The sequence below is a fragment of the Ciconia boyciana genome, chromosome 1 (genome assembly GCF_034638445.1).
Source record: "Ciconia boyciana chromosome 1, ASM3463844v1, whole genome shotgun sequence".
Classification (NCBI taxonomy): Eukaryota; Metazoa; Chordata; class Aves; order Ciconiiformes; family Ciconiidae; genus Ciconia; species Ciconia boyciana.
Window position 1 is genome coordinate 7,385,275 of NC_132934.1, and position 26,178 is coordinate 7,411,452.

The window sequence follows — 26,178 nt, forward strand, 5'->3', positions numbered from 1 at the left end:
GGCGGCTGCTCAGTAGAGCCCGCGCCTGGCCGGAGCGCCGGCCACCTGCTCGCTGCAGTCCTTCGTCTGGGCTCGTTCCCGCTTCTCGTTCTGCCCTCTGCCGCTCCTGCCGGGAGAGTTGCGGACTGCTCCCCGCAGCCGGTGAGTGCAGCCTCCCCTCCGAGCACTCCTCTCGCCCCGCGCGGTGCTCCGGCTGAGGGGATCATCGCTTCCCCCGCGGCTCCGGTGCCCGTCTCCCGGCAGCGGGGGCTGACGGCGTGGCGAGCCGCTGGCGTGAGGCGATGAGCTCCTGCCGCTCCGCCTGTCCCTGGCTCCGTGGCTTCCTCAGCGGCCCCTTCGGGGGGAGGCCGCGGAGCGCTCCGCGCGTTTGTCAGCCGTTCATAGGAATGGTTCAATATTGGGCTTATTACTCACTAATGAATTTTTAACTATTTTTTTCGCCCCCCTCACGCCAGTTGCCGCGGTGTCAAGAGCAGCAGTCGGGACAGCGGCTGCTCCGTGTAGCTGCGCGGGCTCTCGCCCCGCTGTTCTCTCGGGTTTGGGCGGCGGGCGGGGACCTGCGCGCTGCCGGGCTGCTGCCGCTTCCAGCGCGGGGCTGCCACCGCGTTGTCACCGAGGAAAGGGAGACTGGCACAGCCCCGGAGGGGTGCTTTGAACTGGGTTTAGTTTTGTGTACAGAGGAGAGGACGAGAAAAACTATTAGCTAACCACTTCCCTACTGTGTATGAGGTGTAGTTTCCCAGTATTGACCTGTGTTAAGGATTTTTTTTTTTCCTTGATTTCTTGTTCTTCCCCTTCATATCCCGTCTAATAACAATTTGCGTGTGATATTGGCAACTTAAAAGAAAAGAGAGATAAGGAAAGATTTCATACCCATGTATTGTTAAACTTTGGATGTATGGTGTTAATGACTGACTAAGGGTGATGGGAAAGAGCTGCCTTATTCCTCCTCATTTTCTGACTACAATTTAATGTTATAATTGGAAAAACTGTTGGCTTAAACAGTAGCAGATTCTAGTTCAAAATACTTTTTTTCTCTACTCTGCGTCAGGTGCCTTTTCCATCTGGAGATGGTAAGTGTGAGACTGCTAGTGCTTCATAAGATCATAATCTTAGGTAGTTCGGGCAAGGTTTGGTATATGTAAGAGAAACCACAGCCTTAAAAACACTTGGGATTTCCAGTAACCCAGGATTTCATGGGCATGTTTCCTGAATAGTTTTTGTTTTAGTGGCACTGAGAGGAGGTAGCTGAAAGTGGAGCTCTGTTGTGCTTGGTCCTGTGCATAGGTGTAGCAAGAGATGGTTTGTGTGGTAACAAGTATGCGGATGAAATATGAAGGAAACTTGGAGGAGGTTGTCTATCTCTCTAAACATTTTGCAAGGATTTTAAACTATAATAAGTATCAGAAATGTAAGTAACAATTATTTCCTTTCCCCTTCCTTTTATGAAGGGCACAGAAGGAAAGACTTCTTTCCAAACCCTAAAGCATAAGTCTTAGTTTTAAAAGCTTTCCCAATTTCTGGCTTAGGCTAATAAAAAGGTAGTATTTTAAGACTCTTCTACAGATCCTTGACTAATGCAGCATTGCAGATGGACTTCCTTGTACAGGTACTACTATAAAGAATAATGATTGTGGTTTTTTTCCTTCCTTTGCAGTAATTACTGCTGTATAAGGGGGGAGCTGGTGTTTAAACAGTAAAAGGAAAAAAAAGTTGCTCACTCAGGTCTCCAAGAAATGAAGATACTAATTATTTCTTAGAAGTGGAATAGATTTTTCCAGCTGTGTCTTTCTTATCAAGGATTTGTTTGGGGTTTTTACAACAGAGAGTAATGAGTAAAATGAAGTTTTGACTCGAAGTACAAGTAATGCCTGATATTGCAAAGGAACAGGGAGATTCGATATTACATCTCTCTATTGGGAGATTCTGTATTTCACCTCTCTTATTTTGTGAGTAGTAAAACTCTTCTCCTCCTGTTGGTCATAGCTGCTTTTTCTCTGCATGCCTCTGGGAGAAATATTAACCAAGAATGTTGGCAGAGGGGCTTGCTGGTTGAATGTAGTAACTGGAACAACTTAACTCCTGAGCAGTTGACAAGTCTCAGGCTGACTGACCTTCTAAAATATTGGAGCATGAAAATAAATGAGCATATGAATGTGGCTTTCAAAGCCAGACAGACAGGCTGTGTCAAATACTGTTACCATGTCCTCCCGTCTCCTTTTTTTTTTTTAATTAAAAAGTAAAAGCAAGGAATTTTAATTTCCAGTGTAACTAACTGCCTAAAGATATCCTTTTCAATTGAGTTTGTATTGATTATCCCTGTACCAAGGAAAGTGCGGGCCAAGACTTTACTGCTCTGTTTTGTCAGTGCTGTTTTCAGCTCTGTTTGCCTTGGGCAGGCAGACCTTTATGTACCTATGTAGGAATGAAACATGCATTAAATTAGCTGCTTTTTAAAGTAAACATCTCTGCTTTGTGCTTCAGATGTCTTCTGCCCTCCTCCCTATACCAGCACACCAGTCACAAAAAGAAATGTAGGAAAGCAACCCAGGATCCAGCTGTGAGACTGACACAGCTGTACTGGGGCTGAAAACTATCTTGCTGCCTTAAATACTTTGTAAAACAGGATTTGGTTCACATTTGCTATGACTGTAGCAGTAGTTACATAATGAAACTCTAAACCCTAGTGATGCTACACCTGTAACAAGACAGAAGTTGACTAATTACAGAGGAGTCTGTGCCTGAAATTGTTTATGTACATTTCATGTTTCTGAAGCGTTGGCTGTCATAGATAGCACCACCCTGATGTTAACAGGGGAGATTTAAAAAGAGTAACTGTAAAAGAATTGGACACTTTCCTTGTTGGAATTTGCACAAGGACATTTGAAGTCAGAGGAGACCTGAGCCATCACCTGGATGTGTTTAAAGCCCCATATGATACTGGACTAGACAGCTCTAGGTATCGTATGTAGTTTTCCCACTGAGCAGATGCTGCTCATCAAATCTCAACTGGAGAGTACCAGTGAGAGCCTTATTATCCTTGGGCAAGATGTTAATCTAGAGAAAAGTAACTACTTGTCACTGGCTGTAGTTTTATTTTTAGTTGGGGCAGGGAAGGATTCTGTTGCTGTAAATGCATGGGAAATGTGAGCACTTCAGGAATCCTTCTCTGGTGATTTAATCCACACTGTTGTATACAAACCTTTGCCACTTGCCACCTTTGCTTTAGGCAACAGGATTCAGCTGAAGCTGCTGTTGATGTAGTGAACTGGGAACAGAGTTTACTTGCAAGGGATAAGGCATGTGAGAACGTGCTTCGCAGATTTCTCCTGAATAAATTCTGTCTTGAGGCTGGACCAGTGTGCTCAGTATTGTCAAATCCTGCATTGGTATTCCACTCTTTTAAAAGAAGCCGCATTTCCCAAACACTGCGGAGAGGATGATGAGATAATGATGATCTAGGCTTTTGCAAAAGGTCTCATCTTGTGTTGGCTTAGTTGTCTTCGGTAGGTGATGACGTTTCTAAAGTATAGGGTCTCAAAAAACTAAAAAGGTTGTTCTTGAAAATCCAGGAAGACCAGTTAAGAATGAAGCACAGTATTGAACCCTCTTTTTCTGATATCTTGAGGCTTGGATTAATGTAGTCAAAGGTGTGACCTTAAGCATTGTTTCTGAGCAAAGCATGATTTGGAAAATTCAGTGTAGTAATTGAATTATTACTTAGGTGATGAAAATGTTGGTTTGTGATTGTTTCCTTTCTTTTTAAGTGGTTACTACATTTAATTTGAGATCCAATTCAGCAAACTATTGAAGTGTGTGATGAAATATCCTAGTGAAGTCAGCTGGATTTAAGTTTTACTGAATTGGTGCCTTGCCCATCTAGTCCTTTTAAAAACTTATGTACACAGGATTAATTATTTCACTGTTGGCAGCTCTTGCAAATTCTAGTGTGAGTTGTATGAATGACATTCAGTGTGTTTCTTGAGGCTCCAGCTTCCATATTTAGAGGACTGAGAGAATCTTTGTTTCTAGTTTTAAAACTAACGGATTTTGTAGCTCTCCAGCCTGTAGGGGAAAGTTTGAATTGTCACGAATGCACCACAGAAACCAGAAAGTTTAAAACAAAATATTGGGGTTACTTGCATTAAATTCCCTTGAATTCTGGGAGTCTTACATGGTTGTTAGCACTCTAATTACTTTAGTTGCAGCTGCGTGTCTGTCCTGGGCTGCCATGCTACCATGAGAGTACCTCGAGTTCCCACTTCACTAAACATTGTTCAAATGTACTTGACACCCATTCTGAAAATCTAAATCAGAATCGATATCCAAGGAAATGTCTATAAAAATGCTGTTGGCGTGGTTCTTGTTTAGAGGACCATACTGACATAGACTGGGAGGGTGTGGGGTGTTTTTGTTTGTTTTTTTTTAATGGTCAGTATTTCTATTTGGCTGGCTGTACTATGGTGACAGTCCCTCTCTGAACAAGGGCAGGAACATTTCTGGTTACTGGATGTTGGACAGCCATGACTGTTTTGGACAGACAGGATTTTTCATGAGCAGTTAAGGAATATGCATCATAGTAAAATGCATTAGCACATTATCATAAGCATCTATACTTATGATATCGAGAAGAAAAGTCAGAATTTAACCATGTTGGCCAGTTTTGGTTTACCTTGGTTCCTAAACATCAAGTGTTGTCAATTGTTACTTCAGTTTTATTTTGAATCTTTCTATAAGAACAGCTTCCAAATTTACTGTCTGATTCTGGGGGTTTTATGTGCTTGAAGCAATACCTCTTCAGCCATCCTGTGTGCTCCTAGAGTTAGTCAGCTTGCCTGTGAGGTTTGTCCTTTGTAGGCAGTACTGTCAGTCTATTCTTCAACCAGAAAGCTTAAATCTTACTGTATATCACAAGAGTAGGACATGGGTTACCTCTAAAGCTCAAGGATTTACAATATATTTCATATACTGAAGGAGGTGAGAAGAATTCAGTTGCTGATAGCTCTGTTCACAAGGAGGAAATATGTCCACCGTACTGGATCACTTGGTTTTGAGGAGTTGGTAACAGCAGTGGCTCAGTGAAGATGTCATAGGCCAGTTGGTTTTGTTTAGCTGTGATCTTGTACAGCAGGTTCAAAGGTATGTTGCAGGAGCACTTAATACAAGGAAAAATTCACCAGTTTATTAGGCACAAATACCTGGCCTGTTCTGGGAAGCCCTGTGGTCTCCTGACGACAACGTGCAGGTATCTGAGTGAGTTCCTACTCTCTGCTTGCCTTGTTTTGCATACTCTTCCCTCAGCATCTGCTGCTAACTGTCAGAGGCTAATAGAGATACAGGTCTCTAGTCTGCCCCTGTACCATCATTTTTATAAAACCTATCCCACAGTAACACTTTGAATGACCTCAGAGTACTTCAGATGTTTTTTCCAGATGCTTAACTCTCCAAACTCAAGTACCGCCATGGAGTACAAGATGACTGATGGTGTGTGCATTGGTATGTCTGTATACAGCTGACACATTAAACAAACCTTGAAGTTCACTAGCCGGTTCTTGTTTCAGTTGTATCACTGAGAAATAGCTGTTTAAGAACAGGCAAAGTGTGTTTGATGCTCAGAGTACAGTCTAGGCTTAGAAATCTAGCTTAAAAAACGGTTCATGCAAAGAGCATTCTAGAAATTGTATGTATAGTGAAGGGGAGGGAGAGACTGATATTGTGCCCTTTTAAAAATGTATGATAACTTTCTAAAAATTGTCAACTCTACCTACTTTAAATGTATTGTGCAGTAAAAGGGATGATGCTTTCTTTTTTTTCTATGGCTTTCGGTCCTGGCTTATGTAGCGGTTGACTTTTAGCTTCTAAATGTCTTCCATTTTTGTGGGATTGATCTTTTGCCTATTAAGCTAGTCTTCAAACAGAATTATTAATAAACAATTTTTTCAATCTCCTGCTACTACAGAAACAGTCCCTTGTAAATGCTAACATTGAACTTCAGTGGAGAAGTAATCTTAGTCAGCAAAACTATAAAAATATCCTTTTTAAAAGGACAGACCTCACCTTATCTTTGGCAGTCTGTCTGAATTACGTGCCTCTGTCAAAACAAAATTAAATCTTCGGAGGTGAAATTCAATGTTAACTTCGGAATATTTCATCTCCTCCTACTACCCTCTGACAAACATGCATGATATGTGAATTGTATTGTTTTAAATAGCTCATGAAGGCTAGCTCTAGTGTAGCTGAGAAGTGATCATTTCAGCTGATAGAATCACAGCTGCCCTAAGATGCCTTTTTGGTTTAATATTTGGGATCTTCTTTCCAAATAGTACTGTTCCTATCACACTTCTGCACTCTTGCATCATGGTCTGATTTTTTTTTTCATTAATCCCTAATGGTACAGGCACACATCTCTTAAACCAAGCAAAAAAAAACCCCCCTACTACAGTGCATTGAATAGACTGAGCAACAAATCCTGTTGCAAGCAACTTTCATATTTAATGCATCTCTGAAGGTCAGGAGGAACAGCTGCCTGTCGTCCTGCTGTTCTTGCTCTCTCTGAGGATGGTTACCTTATTTTTGAACCCTTGCTTGTTACCTAGGCAATCCAACTGAAACAGGCAGTGGGGTGGTCTTGAAATTCATTAGATTCTTTGCTATTTCTATCTTAAATTCACAAAGTCTTTCACTTAATAGAGAGGACATAAAAAGGGTGAAGGGACTTCTGTGCTAGCCATGGTTATGAGGGGAATTTGTCTGTAAAGCATGCTGTATTGCAGCAGTGCTGGGCAACTTCACATCAGCTGTAGCTGCACTAGGCACTGTACAAATATGTAGAAGTTTCTCCCTTAAGGTATAAAAAACACAGCAAAAGGGACAAGGAATAATGTATATGAATGGGTTATGACCTTATTGACATGTACCCTTGAAGTGTTAAAGATGATGTGAAAGATAAAAGGGAAAAAGATCTAACCCCCACCCCCTTTCTGCTGGCTATTGCATGGCTCCGGAGCTTACTTATTTACTCTGAAATGAGTAAAACCTCCAAAAAACCTCCACGGCTTACAACACAAACGCAGAACCAGTGCCGTAACACTTGCTACTTGCTCTTGTGTGGGTGGGTCTGCTAACCAGTTGCAGTCACTGCCTTTATTCCTTGTTCAGGAGCTTTGTGAAACATCTGAGCTTGAACTCCAAAATGAGTAATAGGAGCTTGCTGGAAGCAGAGTTATTTGTTGTTATTTAGAACTTGTGGGTTTAATGTTTATTACTACTGAATCTGGGTGTTCCTGCTGTCCTGGATTTAGATAGCCCACTATGAAGCTTAGACCTTGTTATGCTCAGGTGTTGCTGTGGGAGAAAGCAGAACAGTACTCTTAAATACTTTTTTTTCTCTGTCAAAGTTTTGGCTCATTAATTGGTTTCTTGGTAACTTGGATTAATATCTTCATTTGGTTAGTCTTTAAATGTGGGTCTTGTCTATGATATCTATTGTAATCTGGAGCTATGACCTCTCATTAAGTAGTTTATGAAATGTTCACCAACGGTTTTGAGTGTAATTCTAGAAATGTAGTAGTTGTCTATAATACATCACTGAGGCACTGAACAAACATGGCATGTCCAGTTTATACTGAGGACACCTGGGTAAAAATTGATGCTGCAGCTTAAAAGTGCTGATGAGAAATAATACTTGCCTTATGTTGGATGTCAGTAGGAGTACTCACCTCTTGTTGGTCCCTCCTTAGAAATATACTCTTTTCCATCTGAACATCACCTTGAAAGTCATGGGATGAAATCTGAAGTCAGTGGGAGTTTTCTGTGAATTTCAGAGGTGTCAAGATTTTCTCTGATAGTCTTGCCTACTAAAAATTATACATATTTTCTTGTGTGTATGTGGCTATTTGGTGCCACAGGATTTGTTGTAGGTGGAGCTGCTGTTACAGGATGTTCTAGACTTGGGCTGTTCCTTTCCAGTTTAGCTTTCTGCAGCATAGCTTTTTGGTTTGAGCCTGGGTATGTGGCAACCAGAGGTACAGCAGCTGTCCCAGTACTCTCATGTCTGCCTGTCTTTTGTGATTCTGAAAACCAGGACCAAGAGCATGTTTCTACCTCTGTGGCATCACTTAAAGATCAGTATCCTGAGGATGCATTGTGTCTATTTATAGCTAATGTTATTAATAGAAGAAAGGAAGAATGTTCTTTTTATGTAAAAGCAAGGCTAAATCTTAATCGTTAGACCCTAATGTTCATAAAGGTTATCAGATGCTTTTATTGTGGCAATCCAGTGCTCTGTTTATGTGGATTGTGCTTCCAAGACTTGCTGGACTGCAGCCTAGCTACATTGTGTGGGAGCCTTCCCACAGGACACATGTTGGTGCTGCAGCATAGACGAGGGAGCATTCATGCATACCTCTGGTAATGTCATAGCCCTCTTCTGGGAGGAAACCATCAGCGGGATGGAATTGTTGCTCAGTATTGGCAGATGTTATCTCACAGCTATGAAATGGTAATCAGCTTACCAGGAGGCTCTGGTTTCTCAGCCCTTAGCTGACAGGGGTAGGGAGGAAGGAGAAATAATCCAATTGAATTGGAAATGCAGACTTGACTTTGCTTCTCATGTCACCTCTTGAACCATAATAAAGGGAGAAGCACTTGGGAAGCAGTACCATCTCACTTCATTTGTATAGTGTCAGGGTAATGGTATCCAGTTCCCAGCTGGTTGTATATAACGTGGTACCTCAGAACCAACTGTTTTGAGGAATGCATCATTGCTGTTTCCTGGTCACAGGCAGGGTGGGTGAAAGGATGGGCTGTTAAAGAACAAGGCAATTTCTTGCTGCGAAGGATGTTTTAACGTATTAGAGAGAGAGAGAGATGAGCTAGGTTCTACTTTTTTTCCCCCCTCCACCTGTTTGTGCTATTAGGGCAAAAGGATGACTTTTGTCTTTGTGGTACTTTGAGAATGAAGGAGAAAACTCTGCCAGAGTGTTTTGGGAGATGACAACAATTCAGAGAAGTATTACAGAACTGAGCACTAGGATAGCCTAAAAAACTGGGGGCTTTTGCTCCAGTTAGTGCCTGGTGCTTATGTCTGTTCCAGTAAGTATCTTCCAAATGTACAAGCAGTGTTTCTTCATGGCTGAGTGAAATAAAAGCTCTGTAAGCTTTAAAATGCAATTTTGCCATGTAACACAATGGTGCAAAAATGGCATTAAGTTCTGTTCATGGATCTTTCACCGGAAGGAGTGGCATAGAGCTGCTTCAGTAACACACGGGTTAACAGCAGCAGTGTTAGGAAATGAACTGGGTTCTGTTTCCCTCATGTGATCTGATAAATAGAATTCTTGTCTAAAAGCTAGTAAAAGATGAAGATGTTTGAACTGGGTCAGTTGGTATCTCAGGTGATGGGATTTTATTACTGTTAATGATGTGTCATAATGGAAAACACAAACTGAATCTGTAGGACAGGTATGTATGCAGGATCCATGCTTGTAAATGTAGACATCTGGTTTGGAAGCACACAAGATGCAGTACAGAACCTTGTGATGTTGGATTTTAAAGTCACCTTTTAGAATAAGACCAATTTTTTTTAGAAGGTGTCCATAGGTGGTAGATGTGTTCCAGAGCATAAAGATATGCCCTTTATTAACTTGTGTGGGATCTTTTTCTTACTAGTTATTTTCCACTCCTTTTAAAGTATTTTAAAAACCAGATTTAAATATAACACGTTCTTCTCTGTTTTCAGAAATGAATAAAGGTAGCAGCCCTACGTAATATGCTGATGGCATTCTACGCTGCATCGGGATCAATAAGTCAAGAGGGTGTGATGCCTAGAAATCTCCTCTCAGATTCTCCTGAAATGACATCCGAAGTCTCTCCAAAGCACGCGCTTGGGAGCATGGAAAGGGGTGGCAGTGTGGAAAATCGTGGCAGCCAAGCTAGGTGCAGAAATCATGCCTTGGTAAGTGTTTATTGAGCATTATGCTTAGTGATACAAGTTCCATTAGCAGCTTTGTTCACATCACAGGATTTTTTTTTCTTACTAAGAGTTGATTTTTGCCATTTCTAGTCCTAAATGGTTGCTTGTGGTCTTGGTTGTTAACAAACGGAAAGGCCAGAAATAACTACTCTAATTTGGTACAACAGCGTGTTATTCTAGTCTGATTGTCTCGGAGCTTGGAGAGTGCTTCTCTCTGGCCATTCCTCCCAGAGAACCTGGAACAGCAGTAAGGAGCACACGTAATGCTGGGCAGCTCAGTGCAACCACCTGCATGTGGTGCACAGTTTGGTGCACATCTTTGCCCTCGCTTTCTTAAGCAGCTTGTAAAGGAACTTAATGATAGTGTTGTTTCTATATGCTGTTTCTTGCTTAAGCTCCTTGTTGACACTACTGAATGAAGGTCTCAGCTTATTCCACCTTCATATAATTAGGTGAGTAACAACTATGTCACCATAAACAAGGCTGTGTTCACATTAGTGAATATGAGTGTGTGGCCATTTAAATAGTGTCTGAGTAATTGAGGGAGTAGGATGCACTTCTGCATTTTTCTAATTAGCAGAATGATTCAGGCAATGAACTCAACAGTACTGTTTGTACTGTGACAGGCTAAGCCTAGAAAGCAGGTATGGTTCCTTGTGTGTTGGTTTTTTTTATCATCACAACCATTTGAAAGTCATCCATTTTTAATTGAGGAAAGAGCACTCTGGTAAACATGCTTTCCCTAAATGGGAATCTGAATCTCTGTCTTTCCTTAAACATGGAATTAGGCTTTTCAGATCTTTCTCTCTGCCCTCGCTGCTAGCTTCCTTTTAGTGAAATAGGTTGTTGCTGTGAAAGAATAAGTGATGAAAATAAGTCGGCAAGTTGATACCTGTATTTATCTGTGTATCTCAGAAATACCCACTGTTTTGTGCTACTTCTAGAGCTTTCTGGTAACTGAGGTAATTCTAAATATGTTCCTTCTTGGTTGTTTCTAATGAAAATGCAATTCAGTTAATATTCTGCTGTATCCTTAAGGCAGCTTGTGTTGCTAGTTAAAACACAACACAGGTATTACTAAATTTAGTCCCTTAAGTGTTTCTGATCTGCTCTAGAACAAAGTTGTGAAAGGTCAGGGTGGGGGAGGTCGAGACTGTAGCAAAGTATACCATTTGGACTCGGGTATTTAGAGTATGTTGTTTATTATTTGAAAACTGATTGGATCTTAGAGAATTACAGTGGGAGTTTCACTTTGTTAAAGAATTGCAGCTTAACTTGTAATTCAGCATAAAATTAATTTCATGCATTACTCTGACTCCAGTTTTCCAGGTTATCAAACTAGTAGCCAATCGTGTTTATATGGGTTTTATTCTTAGCTGCCGTAGCAGACATGATACTGGTCATTCAAAAAAAACATCAGTATTGAATAACAAGGCTATGTATAAATCAGTAGTCTCATCCTGAGTCTGCTGTGTCAGAAAATTACATAGATTCCCTTAGTCTAACTAGATCTTACCATGTGATAACCCATAAGATGATGCATCAGCTAGAATTGGAATCCCTTCCTACTCTGTAATGCAGTAATTTATAGATGGAATAAAAGCTGGCTGCAGGTATAGGCAATTCCCATCAGACCTGTGCATCAGCAAAAGAGGTTCCCAAAGCCTTTAGTTTGTCTTGGTTGAGTTTGTGCATGAAGAAAGTGAAGTGCGTACCAACGAGTTTAGTTCTGGTGCCACAGATCCCCTTCCATGACTGTTCTTCCAGCAGTATAGTAGGTGGCATGGCTGATAAGGCTGACAACTAGCATGCGTGGAATAACAAGTTGGGGAACAGAGACTCCTTTCCACTTGAAGAGGAGGAAGCATGCCCCACTCTCTTTGGTTTCATTGGATGTGGAAAGGAGTTCATCACCCATATTTCAGTACAAGTAGCAATATATCACTCCTGACATTGTCTTTTCAATAAAGGCATAATTTCAGTTTCTGAGTTTGAGAGGGTGTCTGTGGTAAACTGAATATGAAGGAAATTCTGCCAATTGTGGTTGAGTAAATAGGACTCAAGTCTTTAGTGCTGCTCAGATCTTTCCTTTTTTGTGATCTGATGTAAGAAAACAGTATTCCACTGGCTGATACCTTTTGTCTGTTCAGCACTGAAACAGGCTTTAGAAATCCCCAGGATAAAGAGCAGTATTCTTCAAATATTTATTTTTCTATATCTTTGTGTAATTGTGTTTTAAAAGCATGATTTTTACAGTCCACTAAGCAGATCAGGGGATTTGTAAGAGGAAAAGCTATTGCTGGAACATGCTCCTAGAGACCTTAACTTCTTGCTTCAGTAGTTTTATTTTAAAAGTTCAGAAGATGCAGAAGCTTTGATAGCCTAATGAGAAGGGAGGGGATAGATGACTTTGTGTAGACAAATAATTTTTTATTAGACCAATTCTGAGGAAGGAAGGGGCAGATTTTCAGGCACACCAGACCTTCATGGCCCTGAAACAGAAGCACCTACAGACTTACCTGCCTCTTCATTTATCACTTTTCTGGGTCTGTTCACCTAGAGACACAACAAGGAAGGTCAGGGTTGACTTTGAATTTTTTTGAACGGCCTTACAAAGGAAAGAAGTGTAGCAGTGGTTTTTGACAGGCCTGTACTACTGCAGGTTTCTTCCTACTTGATTACAAAAAAGAAGCTCTTAAGCTTCTCTGTGTCAAACTACATTAGTCACCAAATATAACCTTTGTATTGCATCTGTGGCATTCAAACAAACCTAGGGATGTGATAATAGAGACAAACACTTGGACCAGCTTTAGCCTACGCTGTCTGCTTAGAGCTAGTTTGGCTGACTGTTTACTGTTCTTGCATACTGTGTGTCTGCGCTGGCATTACTTGCTGTGGAACTGGTTATCAGTTTAGGAATGACTAGGAGATGGATGTGAATTGCCATGTGCCAAAAAGGTCTTAAAACTCTTGTGTGTATGATTCTTACCAGTCAGCTGTTGTCAGTTCAGTTTAATTTTGCCAGATTACTCAGTTGCTTCTTACCTACACAATGGTGCTTTTAGTTAATCTTTGACAATTGCAGTCCTTAAAGCCAAATTTATTTTTTTAAATGGAAAGCAAGGTGCTGATGTCCTGTCTTGATTGCAGTAGAATTTATCACATAAATGATAGATGTTCGGGTCTGGATTTATGCTGCCAAATTTATCACAGCAGCTGGAAGACAAGTACAAGAACCTACGTTTAGACGGGAGAAATGTTTGCCTTGATATTTTCATCTCACACCAACTGTTATAACCATGAAAGTTCTTATATATGAGGACATGAATTTGCACATATTCTGGTTTCCTTTTAAGGAAGGTAGTATCCATGCCATGCTTGGCAAAAGGATGAGATAACTGTATCTTCTCGATACATGGAATCAGTTGCACTGTCCAAGGGGGAGGGTAAACAAAACCACTTCGTTCTGCTTGGCAGTTCTGACTTCCAAAACCCATTCTCAAATGACACTCCCTGATATGTGGTGTAAGAATTAACTTGCAGTGAAATACGGTTGCAGCAATTTAAGGATACTTAATTTGGAGATAAAACTAGGTCTTAGCTTTTTTTGAAGCAATTTGTCTTGTTCCATTGAGCGAACAGGCACAGACAGACTTCTTAAAGCCAATCCTTTTTCAGTGCTTTACTCTGGTAATTGTACTGTGTATCTATTCTCAGCCATGAGTAACTGCTTTAGCTTCTAGGTGTGAATAACATGCTAGGACAATAGCATCACCTGCAAAAATCATACCAGAAGGTGCTGGTTGTACCTAAAGTGAGCTGTGCTACTTGGAACTGCACTAGTAATAAGCTGTGTCAGTGCCTTGGACCTGTTGGTACGACTTCAGTACTATACCTTCTGTACCTGAACACGCCTTACTGAGTGATAGGTTTGAGGGATAGTGAGGTCCTTGTTACTTTCAATGGATCATGCTGTGGGTTGGGGTTTTTATTTTTTTTGCCTTGGGTTCAGACAGATCCTCACTTAATGCCTCAGTTCATCACCACTCTTTTTGGGGTGGTGTTGACCTCTAGAATTTGGTCAAGTGACTATTTCTTTTGGTCTCTAGCAAGTGGCTTAAATTGGCAGATGGCCATGATTCTAAAAAGATGTCTTGCTTATTCCATTTGTTATTTCTTCAAATGAGCTTCCTCTGTGGCTCTAACAAGACTTTATACCCAGTCACTGAAGATCGTTTGTCACTACCAGATACCTTGTATAGTACAGGTGACACTTTGAACATTGGTTATGTAGACAAGAAGAGCAAGTATCTTGTGAGTAGTCTGAACTTGCTCAGTATCTTGTTTCACACACTCAGCCATTTTTAACTCAGGGTTGACCTGGTTATTTTGTAGTTATGTCTCTTGGAGCCTAAAAATTAGTTGCGATGACCTTTATCATTTTTGGATCGGTACAGATAGTTCAAATGCAACAGACCTGGTTTTCTAAGTGCACTGCATTACTATCTCTTTGCCCCAGCCTCTCTGAAGAGGTCCTGGGATTCCAGTGTGGTTTTAGGAGTTACTGGAAAAGGACAGATTATATGTTTGTTATCCCACTGCCACCTTTTTTCTCACAATTTGAGTGTGCAGAGTCTTGTGATGCTGAGCTGCACTTCGGGTACATTCAAGGGAAAGTCCTGAGAAGGACTCCTTTCATAAAATTAATGTGTTTTTTTCCCCCCTTGATACTGACACTCTGCATGCTTTACTGTACTACAGGGTCTTTCACCATGTCCAAGTACTTTGCCAAATAACAATACACAAAAAAATGACAAGAATTTTCATGACTGTTCAATACTTTCTATGGATACAGCTGTCTTTGGGCAGGTGGAAGGGTGTGGAGAGAGCTATGCTATGCTTCATCCACTTTAAATTGATATTAACATGACTTGGAAGCAGTATGCCTTAGAAAAATAAAAGTCATTGTTCCTACCAGCAGGGCAAGAAGTAGAGAGGAAGAGGGGCTTGAGGACTGCTTGCTTTGGACCATGGGTGTAGAACTAAGGTAAAGAGCCTGACTCCTAGCAAGGAATGACCTTGCTGTAAAATGTGCTAGTGAGAATGTGCATAGAGTGCAAATTGCCTTCAGGATCTATAAACTGCATCATTCTGCTTCAAAGTGGGATCTGGTAGATAAAGATTATTCCAGCAGCTGGGCAGCTCTGCTCTGTAACCCTCACTGGTAGGCATTCCTGAACTTCCAAAGTCATTTCTTTGTACTCCACTACTTTCTTTTTCAAGGAGGACTTGGATTAGAGTTTCTGTAATGTGAAAGACAATTTTAACTTGTCTCTCTTTCAGTGTACATAGTGGTCAATATTTTATATATTAAAATACATACAGGGCTGTGTCTGCCTACCACCCATTCTTCCCTGTTTTAAAACATAACGTGCTCCATTCTTCCAGCCTTCCTGTGCAGCTAAACTCTCTGCACTCCTTGCTTTGTTCTGGACCCTGTCCAGCTTGGCTGCATCCTTTCCAGAGTTTAGTGACTGAATCTGAACTCTGTGTTCTGAATGAGGATGTGCTGTTATTTCATCACCCTGGTTAATATATCCCAGAATAACATTCACATACCTGAACAGCACTCTTTCCTCTTTGACGGTACTTAAACTGACCTGCAGCTCTTTCTGTCTTGTATTGTCACTTAGACATTGTTCATCACTCTCTATTCATGCGTTTTTCAACTGAATTTTGTCTTATGGACTACCAGCACACCTATATGGTTCATGAGGGTCTCATTCTGTCCTACCTAGTTCTTGCAGCAACATCTTCCAGCATAAGGGGATTAACAAATACTAAGTTAATTGTCTACTGTTGTTAGTGAAGTATCAAAAGTTTAGAGGTGTAGTGATAAATCTGTTCAGGACTTGTATTGTAAATTGTATAATAAAAGAAGACATGGTACTTCTCAAAAATAACAATCCCTCCCCTGTCCCCAGTTACATAGGTTCCTTGCAGTAACTTCATCTAGGCATAGTTTCCTTATTCACCTATAAGTGTATTTTTGGGGGCCGTGTCATAAAGCCTTCAAATCAAGGTACGTGACATCTCGTGCTTATACCTATTGGCCAAGTCAGTAACCCTCTAGTGAGAAATGAGATCGGTGTGAAATTACTTGATTTTTCTAAAAACAGCATTAGTGGCTTTTGCCTGAAAGTTCTCCCAAATTTTATCAATGTTGTTCTAAAATAGAAATTAAAGGGAAGAAGAAATTATAAGCTGATCAGCATAACTTTGATAACCAGAGAGATGTCTTCAGAGTTGATGTAGATCTTGTGTTGCTTTAGCTTGGTTTTTTTAAAAGTAGGTTAGAAGTAATTTAATCAGTTTATGACTTCAGTTCATGTAGCTTATTTTTTAAATACTTGTAGATCACTTGTTTCTGCACTTACGACCTATTGATTATATGCTTTGCTAACTATTATGAGGCATACAGGTACAATTATGTTAATAAACTGAAGAAAATAACATTCAATATTATAGTCTTCACCAAATGCAATGGTATTATCAAAATCATCAGATAGTGGGTTGTAAAGGAAGTACTTTTTGACACAGCACACAATTAAACTATGGAACTCATTGCCACAGAATGCTGTGAATGCCAGCCATTTAAATAGGCTTAAACAATAAGATGAATTCATACTAGAAAAGCTCATTAAGGGTTATTAAGTACACAGATGCGGATGCAACTGGGAAGTCCTTAAGCCATGTATTGCTGGAAACTGGAAGAATGTAGGGAAGAAAAATATAAATCCATCCAATTTACAGCAATGCTCCCCCCCCCCATTCCCCTGTCCTGTGCATTACTGGTGGCTGAAGGTAGGCTACTGAGCTAAATGGACCTTTTGGTCTGATCCTGTGTGGTAGTTCTTGTTCTTATCTGTAATTCACTTCCTTCCAACTTAAGCAATGCAGTGGTGTGATCCATTCTGTTTCTCTTTTCTATAAATATAATTGGAGGTACTTGCCTTTTTCTTCTGTGCTGAAGCTTTTGTACCTGTTCTGATACTGTTCCTGCATGCAAAGCTTTCTTCCCCCCCCTTTCTTTTTACAAGTAGACCTACCTGCCTTGTTATTAGCAGGCTGAGGCCTAAGTGGTGCTACATAGGTCTCTTCTTCCTACATATTAGAATAGTTTGGTTTTTTGAGAAGCATCCAGTCACTTCTCTCCCATGGAACTGTGCCTATTAATTCTTTGGCACTGTCAAGTGACTGATGATGAATCAGTTGAATCTGCTGTTCTCCTGGTATTTTGGTAATTGAAGTGTGTCTGTTTGACATGGGTAGTACCATTTGGTTCTCTACCAGTTTTAAGAAGAATTTTTTTTAACCACTGCAGATGTCTTGGGATTTCCCCTGCTGTTCTGTTTTTGTCAAAGCTGTGCTGGTCTTAGGATTCTAGGTCTGGATGTGATGCTAAGAATTTCTTCAGATGCATGTGAAAAATTGGGGGCCTCTGATATTAAGTCACTGTTTTGGACAGGTAGGAAAGGGATCTTTTCTATGAAACATTCTGTTCTTCTTTTCTCTTTTTTTCTTGTTTCTTTTTTTCCTCTTTTACACCGAAGACCATCATAACAGACTCTTTCCTGTTTGGCGTAAGCAGGAAATGTTTGGCTGCACAGGGATCTGAAATACTAATGCCAGCTGCGCATACTCAGCTCTTTCAGCTGTTTGCATCCCAAATTTCTTCTGTCCAAGCAGTCTCTTTAATCCTCAGCTAAGACACAATTTTCAAGTTTCAAATTTAGGCTGTCTTTTGACAGTAGCTTTAAAGTTGATAGTTTTAGGTGTATGTGATTGAGTTTTGGGAGGTGTGTTTGTATATTAAGAGTAGGGATTTGGTGGAAGGTATGAGGGGAATAACTCTAGTAGCTGAAAAGACTCTGCTTTGACTATTAAAAACCCAGATTCTTCAAGGGGAAAGGAGGCCTGGAAAACCAGCCCAGAAGGAATATGAACTGTTCCAGTACTTGGAACATGTGGAAAATGAACTAATTACAAATAGGCTTGGTAACCTTAGTTAAAACTGGCACCAGCTGACTACAACAAAATTCCTCCCATCTTTCTGAAAGCTTTACTGTGATACAAGTAATACAAGTGGGCATTTTATAATATACCACTGTTCTCAGACCAGTGGTAAAGCCAGTCACTGCTTGCTTTAAATCTCTGAGCTCCTTTGGTTTGACCAACTTGAGTAGGTTTATTTTCCCTGTGCTTGTGTGTCTAAAATTGAGTTATTTCCTTTTCTCTCAAACTGAAATATGCCTTGCCTGAGGGAGTTTCTAGCCAGGCTGGATGCCTTGCATCTCAGTATGGTGACCTGCCGTAATGCTGCCTGTTCTCTAGAGCTGCCGTCTTTTTTTTTTCCTTCCTTTTTTTTTCTTTTTCCTGAGGAAATGTGACATGGGTCATCTTGAAGGAAAACTGCATGAGGAAAGAGATCAAAGTGCTAACTGAGATGAGGTTGGCCTTTCAAATCTAGGTACGCCGTTTACTACAAATGTATTTGCAAAGGGATGGTTAATCATTTCAGATCCTTCACTTGAAGGGAAACTGCTCACTTCAGCAAGATCCGTGAGGGATGGTAAGTCAGGCAGAGGTCTACTGACCAGTCCTCCTGCAAATCTTACCTGCCATGGAAAAGCGCACAAAAATTTTGCAGCACAAAAACGGATGGAAGGAAGGGCTTCTGAAAGTCTTTTGCTTCAGTTCACGTGCTGTTTTGCTCAGCTCTTGATCAAATGAGTTAAGCTCATGTGGGAGCAGTCGTTCTTTTAAATGAACAAAGTGTGGTGCAGTCGTTTCTGTACTGTACCGCACTCTGGATCTGTTGCCACTGTGAACCTCTTACACACAACCCCCTTTTTTTTCCTTTGCCTGCGGAAGTCTGGCTCTTGCAGTGAGCTCACCCACAACAAAAGCTTCTTGGAGTCCTGTTCAGCTCCAGCTAGGGCCTACCTAACAATGGCTCCTTTCCTGTCATTCTCTCGCCTCCTAGACATAGCAGCCATATGAGTATTTGGGTGGGGAAGGAAGGAGATTGCAACATCCATTAAGAAAAAAAAGAAGGCTTGTCTGTCTCTCACTCTTCAAGTGCAGCTGTAAAACTTTCCTTGGCCTTTGAAAACTGAACTCTGCCATGTGGTGGGTGCGAGCTGTGGAATACGTCAGCCTTTGAAGTTAGTGCTTTAAATAGGCAATTGCAAATGGCATCCAGATTTAAGCTTTTGTAGCCGTTTTGCTGCAAGCTGGAATAAGTTACTTATTCTGACAGTGCACTGTCGATGGTAAGACTGTTACAAGTACCCACACCTCTGCACATGTCTCCCAGCCATCAACCCATGTTCACCCTGATGACAATAAATCTGAATCTCTAGAAAGGTAGTTGTAGAATGAACCTCTTGTTGAAACCAACTTTGTGTTTCCCTGTGAGTCTTCAGTCTTCTGTCTTAACAGAAAACTGTGCCAGCTGTGACTGAAGACTGCTGTGTTCACATGATTGCAGCCACAGATAAGCAAACTTGTCCTGAAGTGTCTGAACAAAGAATGGCTGAAAGGCTGTGTGTCTGTCTTCTGTATTTCATTCGTTTACAGGGAAAATTTACCAGAGAAGGCAACTAAGAGCCCTATTTATTTATTTTCTCATCTGTTGTGTTCTGAGTGCTTAAGGACTAACCACCACTTAGTATAATGCAGCACTTCATAGTTCCTAATCTGTAGGCATTACTTTTCTACAGAGGTACATTGTTCTTATTTTTAATGCTGGGGACAGGGATAAAAGCTTTGTTTGCACAAGGAGTTGAGTTAACAGGTAGAGCTGCACACAGTTGTTTCTATTCTAATCTAATGTAAGATGATCTGAACAGGTACGGCGAGTTTGAAGCAAGTTGTGCTGCCCTAGCAGGGACATGTCTACCTCTTCGATATTTCCACTGCATCCCTTTATGTATTTACCTAAATTCTCCCAATCCTCCATTGATAAGTAGCCTTGTTATCTGCATGCACAACCAGCTGTCCTTGGAGAAGCGAAAAGTAGAGATGAGAAAGGAAACTGTCTTGTATTGCTTTGCTGGCGCCTTCTTGTTAAGTTACTGGTGGCGAAGTTTCCAGTATATGCCTAGTGAGAGAGAAATTCAATCCAGAAAAGGGAAAACCTCACTTACTTCTCAACAATACTCAGTTACATTCCAGAACTTGCACGGCTCTCTTGGGAAATGTCTTTCCTGTATCCATTGTCTTAATGTAGTGCCTTTCCTAATCATTCTTTGTCATCTCCAAGCTTCTGGAAAAGTGAGTGTTTCCCAGGGTGTAGGTGGAGGGAAAAGAGTTTGCACATTGCTGCCTAGCTTCTCATAGTGATATTGTGTTAATCAAGTTAATCAAGAGCAGTGACTCATAGAAAATGAAGACTGGATAATCCAAGTGATTATTTATCACTTTTGTAGTCTACAGGATTGTTTCCTGCTGGAGAAAATAGCCCAAGACACTTTACTGCTAGGGAACACATCTTCATATTTATTCTAAATTTTTCCTTTCTGTAACTCAAAGGTGAAATCTTTAGAAACCCTCTTCTTCCTTATTACTTCTTTGTTATCTACCAGGTAACTCTGGATAACTTGGAGATTGCAGTGGTAGAGCCAGATTTCAGCTCCAGCTCTGCCTCTAGAAGCCAAGTCCCACTTTGGTCTAGAGCAAAAAGGGAATCAGCCCATGTGTTGGACTGTCGTGAATGCACCCTTTCCCTCCCATGCGGCTCCCAGGCCTTGTCCCTGAACCTGACGCAGCAACTGAAACAGCTTACTCCAGTTTGGAGCCTGAAGAAGCTATCTTAACCCTTGTGAAGGCACAGGGGTGGGGGTGGGGGTTGTTTGGGGTTTTTCTAGTCTGCTTTTATGATCTTTTAGCAATTTGTTCTGTCCAACTCAAATGGACACTTGTCTGCTGAACTGAGGTTAGGTACTTTAAAGGATGAAATACCAGTTGCTGTTCTTCAGTCAAAACTAATGCACTGTAAACTCCTGGCTGCTCCCTCCCCGCCACCATGTATTGTAGTGGCTGAATGCCTCTTTGGGAAGGGATGAAACAGCAAGCAGGAGATGCTTCTGATGTGACTCCTGCCTGTTGCATCCTGCCCCTTTTGGTCTTCAAAAAGGGGTGCTGTGGTTGCTATCAGTGTACTTATCTGTACTCACCTGTAGGGTGTTAATCTTTCTGGCTTTTTTCTTTTTTTTTTCCCCTCATAGGATGATGAGAGTCTGAAATACTTAACTCACGAAGAGCAGGATGTTCTCATGTTCTTTGAGGAAACCATAGATGCCTTAGAAGATGACTTGGAGGAGCCGGTCCTACGTGACAGTGGCATCCACTGTCAGTCTCCAAGGTCAACGGAAGAAAATGTGTCCAGTCATTCAGAGACTGAAGATATCATTGACTTAGTACAGTCAACACCTGAGAGCAGTGACCATGAAGGCCCTCCTAGCAGAGATGCAGAACCAGGTAGTAGTATTTCTTGAAAGTGTGGTTTTCCCTTTAACCTAGCCCTGACATACTCCAGTTCTCAGCAGAAACAGCTAAAGAAATTCTGTACCTTCCTTACTATGTCAAGATGAATCTGTTACACATTAGGAGCTCTAAGGACCGTGATTTTAATATGACTTGGGATTTCTGAAATCCTTGCTGTTACTATAACTTTTTTTCTCATGGAGGTCATACATATGATTAAGGTGTTGGGTTGCTATCTCAGTCCCCTACATGGTGACTGAGTTGTAACAGAACTGAGTATTATGCAGAGTCATTGCAGCAAGGCAGACTAGTGTTCATCAATGTGTTCACGCTCTGCTTCTCTCTCAGACCTCTTAAGACTTTCTCTAAGAGTTCCAAGATAACAGATTGTTTGTAGTGTTACTTTGTGTGGGACTGAAGGCCCGTGATCCTGTCAATAAGTTTGTGACAAGATAGTGTGTGGCATGTTGTTTTCTTCACCCTGTAGAGTTTGTTCTCTCCATTTTTGGAGAATGGATTTATCAGCTAGTACATATAGTGGGATGTAATGTGTCCTCTCCTGGCTGTTATAACAAATAAGAATTGCAAAACTCTTCTAGAAGAAGCAGCCATTGAAACACAGTAAAGCTAACATGCTGATGGTGAATGAATGGCAGAAGGAGGGCTTCTAGCGAACGCATTGTAGGTATGGTGACTTGACCTATAGTGCTGCCTGTACTCAGCTCACTGTTAGGAGTTCAGTTGTTTCTTCTGGCAATGTGGGCTGAGTTTGAGTTAGAAAGTTTGGGGGAGGGGGAGTACTGCTGCTTGCTAATCCTAGGTGAAAGAAAGCCTTGTATCCTGTTCTGTGTGAAGGCTTAATGACGTTATTGCTGCTTTGTCTTTTAAGTGTTGGATGCTACCTGGAGAACTGAGAGCCCTAAGCCAGCTGTACCTGCTGACCTTCCCCCACATCCCCCTGTACCACCACCATCGACGTCTGAGACGCTTCCTCTTCCTCCTCCACCCCCTCCTCCAGTGCAGCATCCAAAATTGCTTCGCTCTATCCCTACTCCGCTCATCATGGCCCAGAAGATGTCTGAGCAGCAGATGGAGAGCAGGGTGCACTTCCCCACTGCCCTCAAGGAAGGGAATTCAGATAGGAAGAAAACCCCAGTAGCCAATGGTGATCATTTTGTGGCTCCGAAGCACCCTCCAGCACCTGCACCCAAACTGCACCGGTTCCCGAGCAACATCAACATAACGAATGTCAGTGGCAAAGAATTCAATGAGACTATTTCAAAAGCAGCAGTTAATGTCCAGGAACGGAGAGCTCAGGTGCTGGCCAACATAAATGGAGGAGCTTTTCTGGCAGCTGAACTGGAGGAGAAGCTGCAGAAAAATGATTTATTGTCACGTAACAGAAGTTCTTCCTTAAGGGATCTCTCCTCTGAGCAAACACGATACGAGGCCCTGACAAAACTTGGCCTAGTTAAGGGAAAGCCAGCTCAGGACCAAGTGGACCATGCCCCAAGCACTCAGCAGCTTGATGTGCAGCCCAAACAGGCAGACGCTGTTCCCAATGGATATCAAAACATCCACGATATTTTAAAAAGCGAGCCCAGCCCTTTCCTTCCTATGGGCAAAACTGTAACAATCAAACCAGAGGTAGCTCTTGCTGCTAACAAGGTCAGCACTGCACAGCAGAACATGGCAAAAAGTTTTAATGATTATAAACAACCTAGTCTAAACCTGGATATGAGGAGGAGATCAGGTTCGCTGCCTAGACCTTCAGGATTTCGATCCCAAGGGATAACAGTAAAGTTTTCTGGCCGCGGCTCAACAGAAGAAGCTAGGAGAGAGGCACTTCGGAAACTGGGACTACTGAAAGAGACTGTATAATTTGGATGGGGATGTTTTGGCAGTGGGGGGAAAGTCATAGCATGGCTTTGTGCTAGAATAGTCCCAACAGAATTGGGATCAAACAGATTGGAAGAAGAAACAGGAAGTTCTCTGCTTCAGGCAAGCTAAGGAGGTACTAGATACTGTGGAATGACCGCTTGTGTTTATCCCAGAAGGACTGGCACCATCTACGGTCATGTACAGTGGTGGGTTTCAGCTCTCCTTCCTACAGAGATACTCATCTGTTGCTCTTTGTGACTAAGAGGAATTTTATTTAAGTAATGCTGAACTATAGCAGACAGCATCTCGTTAATGAAGTGTACAGTGCAGTATTGTTGTACATAGCAAACTGAATGGTGGATCTTCCTTTTGCTGTTTCTGAAGCCAAAAACAGAGCTCTGTTTGTCTTGCCCACATGTGTGTGTCTGTTCGTGGGAGCTTGAGATGTCAAAACTGAAATGTCTGACCACCGTGACATACTTCTGTGACTTTTTGTTGTCTATATTATCTGGCTTGGCTTCATTCCCTACCAGTGGTGGAGTCTTCTGCTTCCTTGCTCTGTGCCCACTTGACTCAAGACTGTACAGAGGGTGGTTTCTGTTTTGACCTTCTTGACACAGCGGCCCAAGCTTTGAGTGCGTGACTGCATCACTCTGCTGCTTCACTTGAAGTCCTGCCTTTCTTCCCAGCCACCTGCTTTCTTGGTCACGCTCTAGCAAGCTACGTGTCCAGTGAAAGGCACCAGATAAGTCTCAAGGATATGCACCATGCACCGGTTTTTGCACTGACAGCCAAAGAGTCTCCTGACAATCTGTGACCCCAACTGTTCTGCACCAGTGACAATCTTACAGCAGAGAAGCCATAGGAACAAGTTAACTCTGTACCAAATGTGAGAACCTTATGTCAAAAGTCTTGACTTTGATGTTAGGGTTCCTGTGAAGAAACTGTTACTTCTTGAATAACAGCTGTACTACACTGAATGGTTGTAAGTTCTGTTACTTCTAAAAACTGTCATTTGATCTTCCTCTCTAGTTTGACAGCCCTAGTAATCCTCTGTTCACAGCCTTATTTGATCCTGCCCTGCCAATGCATAACAGAAGTTACAGCCAAAATTCTTGCAGGCTAAGTGGAGTTACAGGAGAGAGCTGTGTGTAAGAGCATTGCTCCTGAATGGTCCAAGTTGGCGTATTTTGCCTTAGTTCAATAGACATGCTTTTAAAGATGGTCCCAAAATATATTTGTGTGTTGGTATTTTTTTATATGGCAAAGCTGCTCTTCCACATTAAAACTCCCTTCCCTTTTTGTACACCTGAAAACATCCAGAATAGCTGTTTTAAAATCAAATGCCAAACTCCAGACCCTCTCAATTTCTCATTGTTATTCCTGCATATTTAAGAGTTCTCTGTTTTGTTTTTTTCTAAAGGGAAAAACTCACTTATTCTGTGCACTTTCTAAAGCCTCAGTCAACCCTCTCTTTTTCCCAAGAATCTGAGTAATAAACCTTGGAGAAGAGGAGGGGAGCGGCTATAATAGAAACTGACACACCCTTCAGTGAGGAGCTCTGACATAACTGTGATAAACAACTTTGTAGTTCTTGTGATAGTGTTTCAAACTTGCTGAGCTGTACTTGTAAATGAAGCTGTCATGAAGGAAAAATCTGTGTCATTCTCAACCTGCCTCATAAGTTAAAGATTTTTTTTTTTAAATTATCTGCTTGCTGCTTAAATTTTTAATTGTGTTGTTATGGTATCTGGCTGGTTCTGTTATGTAGTTATTCTTTTCAGCCTTTTCACTGGGTAAGTGATCACGTTTCTCATTGTGACAGGCATACTATACATAAGCAATCAGTAATTAAAATATGTGGCCATTCCTCAGTGTGGTAAAGCACTTATGCATGCATAATCAAATGTGATAAGTGCCACTGAAGCAAAAAAGGCTGCTTGTATGCTGCAAGTAAAGCACATACTTATTTTGTTGGGCTCTGAGTCTGTAGTCCTGAATCAGAAAGACAAGGAAGCACATAAAACACATCCAAGCACCTGCTTCAGTGCAGCCTGGAGTGGAGTGCTACACGTGGATGATGCATTGTAATTTATTAACATAACCTGCTAAGTAAATTTAAATGTTTCATGACCTTTGTGCTTTTAAATCCTGTTAAAGCAAATTCTTCATTATAAATGTGAAGTGCATACAAAGCAATCTTCACATCTAACCATTCCTTGCCAGCTCTTCTTGAGTTGTTTACAGCTGAGAGTCCATGCTAAGCAAATGGGGGGGGAACCCCTGACACTAATTGTTTCATTGAAATTCAGTCCTATTCAATAACTCTGTAACATAACCCTATTAAAAAAAAATAAATTAGATGTTTAATATCTAAAGTATAAAGTTGCAGTATGCTGAATTAGCTGGATCATGTTCTTTCATCCTTTGTGCAGGGCTGCGTCCTCAACCAGTGGGAAGTGAGAGTTAGATCTTCATTAGATAAATCAATTTCTGCCCAGTGAGGACTTGGAATGAGGTATTCATTGTGGCCCTTCATTATAGCAAATATCCTACTGGTAAATTCTTCTCTGTGCCTAAAACTGTAGTAAGTAAAGCCATGTACTAAATGAAGTTAAGATTCTAGCTGCTAATAACCTGTATATAAATTTAGCTCTATTTTGTGTATCTTGTTTTGTGTGTATATGTTGCTGTGATTTTTTTCCCCCTTGTGTTAGAGGTAACTGTCTTGCACAAATCTGATAAATCATCTATTAAACTGGGATAAAACCGTG

General features: G+C 41.3%; 1 protein-coding gene across 1 annotated transcript; it reads left to right on the plus strand.

Annotated features, from left to right (window-relative positions):
• Positions 1-26,178, plus strand: PROSER2 (proline and serine rich 2). Its single transcript, XM_072857717.1, has 4 exons — positions 1-141; positions 9,740-9,955; positions 21,265-21,517; positions 22,413-26,178. Exons 2-4 carry the CDS (start codon positions 9,770-9,772, stop codon positions 23,402-23,404), a joined length of 1,431 nt encoding a protein of 476 aa, XP_072713818.1. The 5' UTR covers positions 1-141; positions 9,740-9,769; the 3' UTR covers positions 23,405-26,178.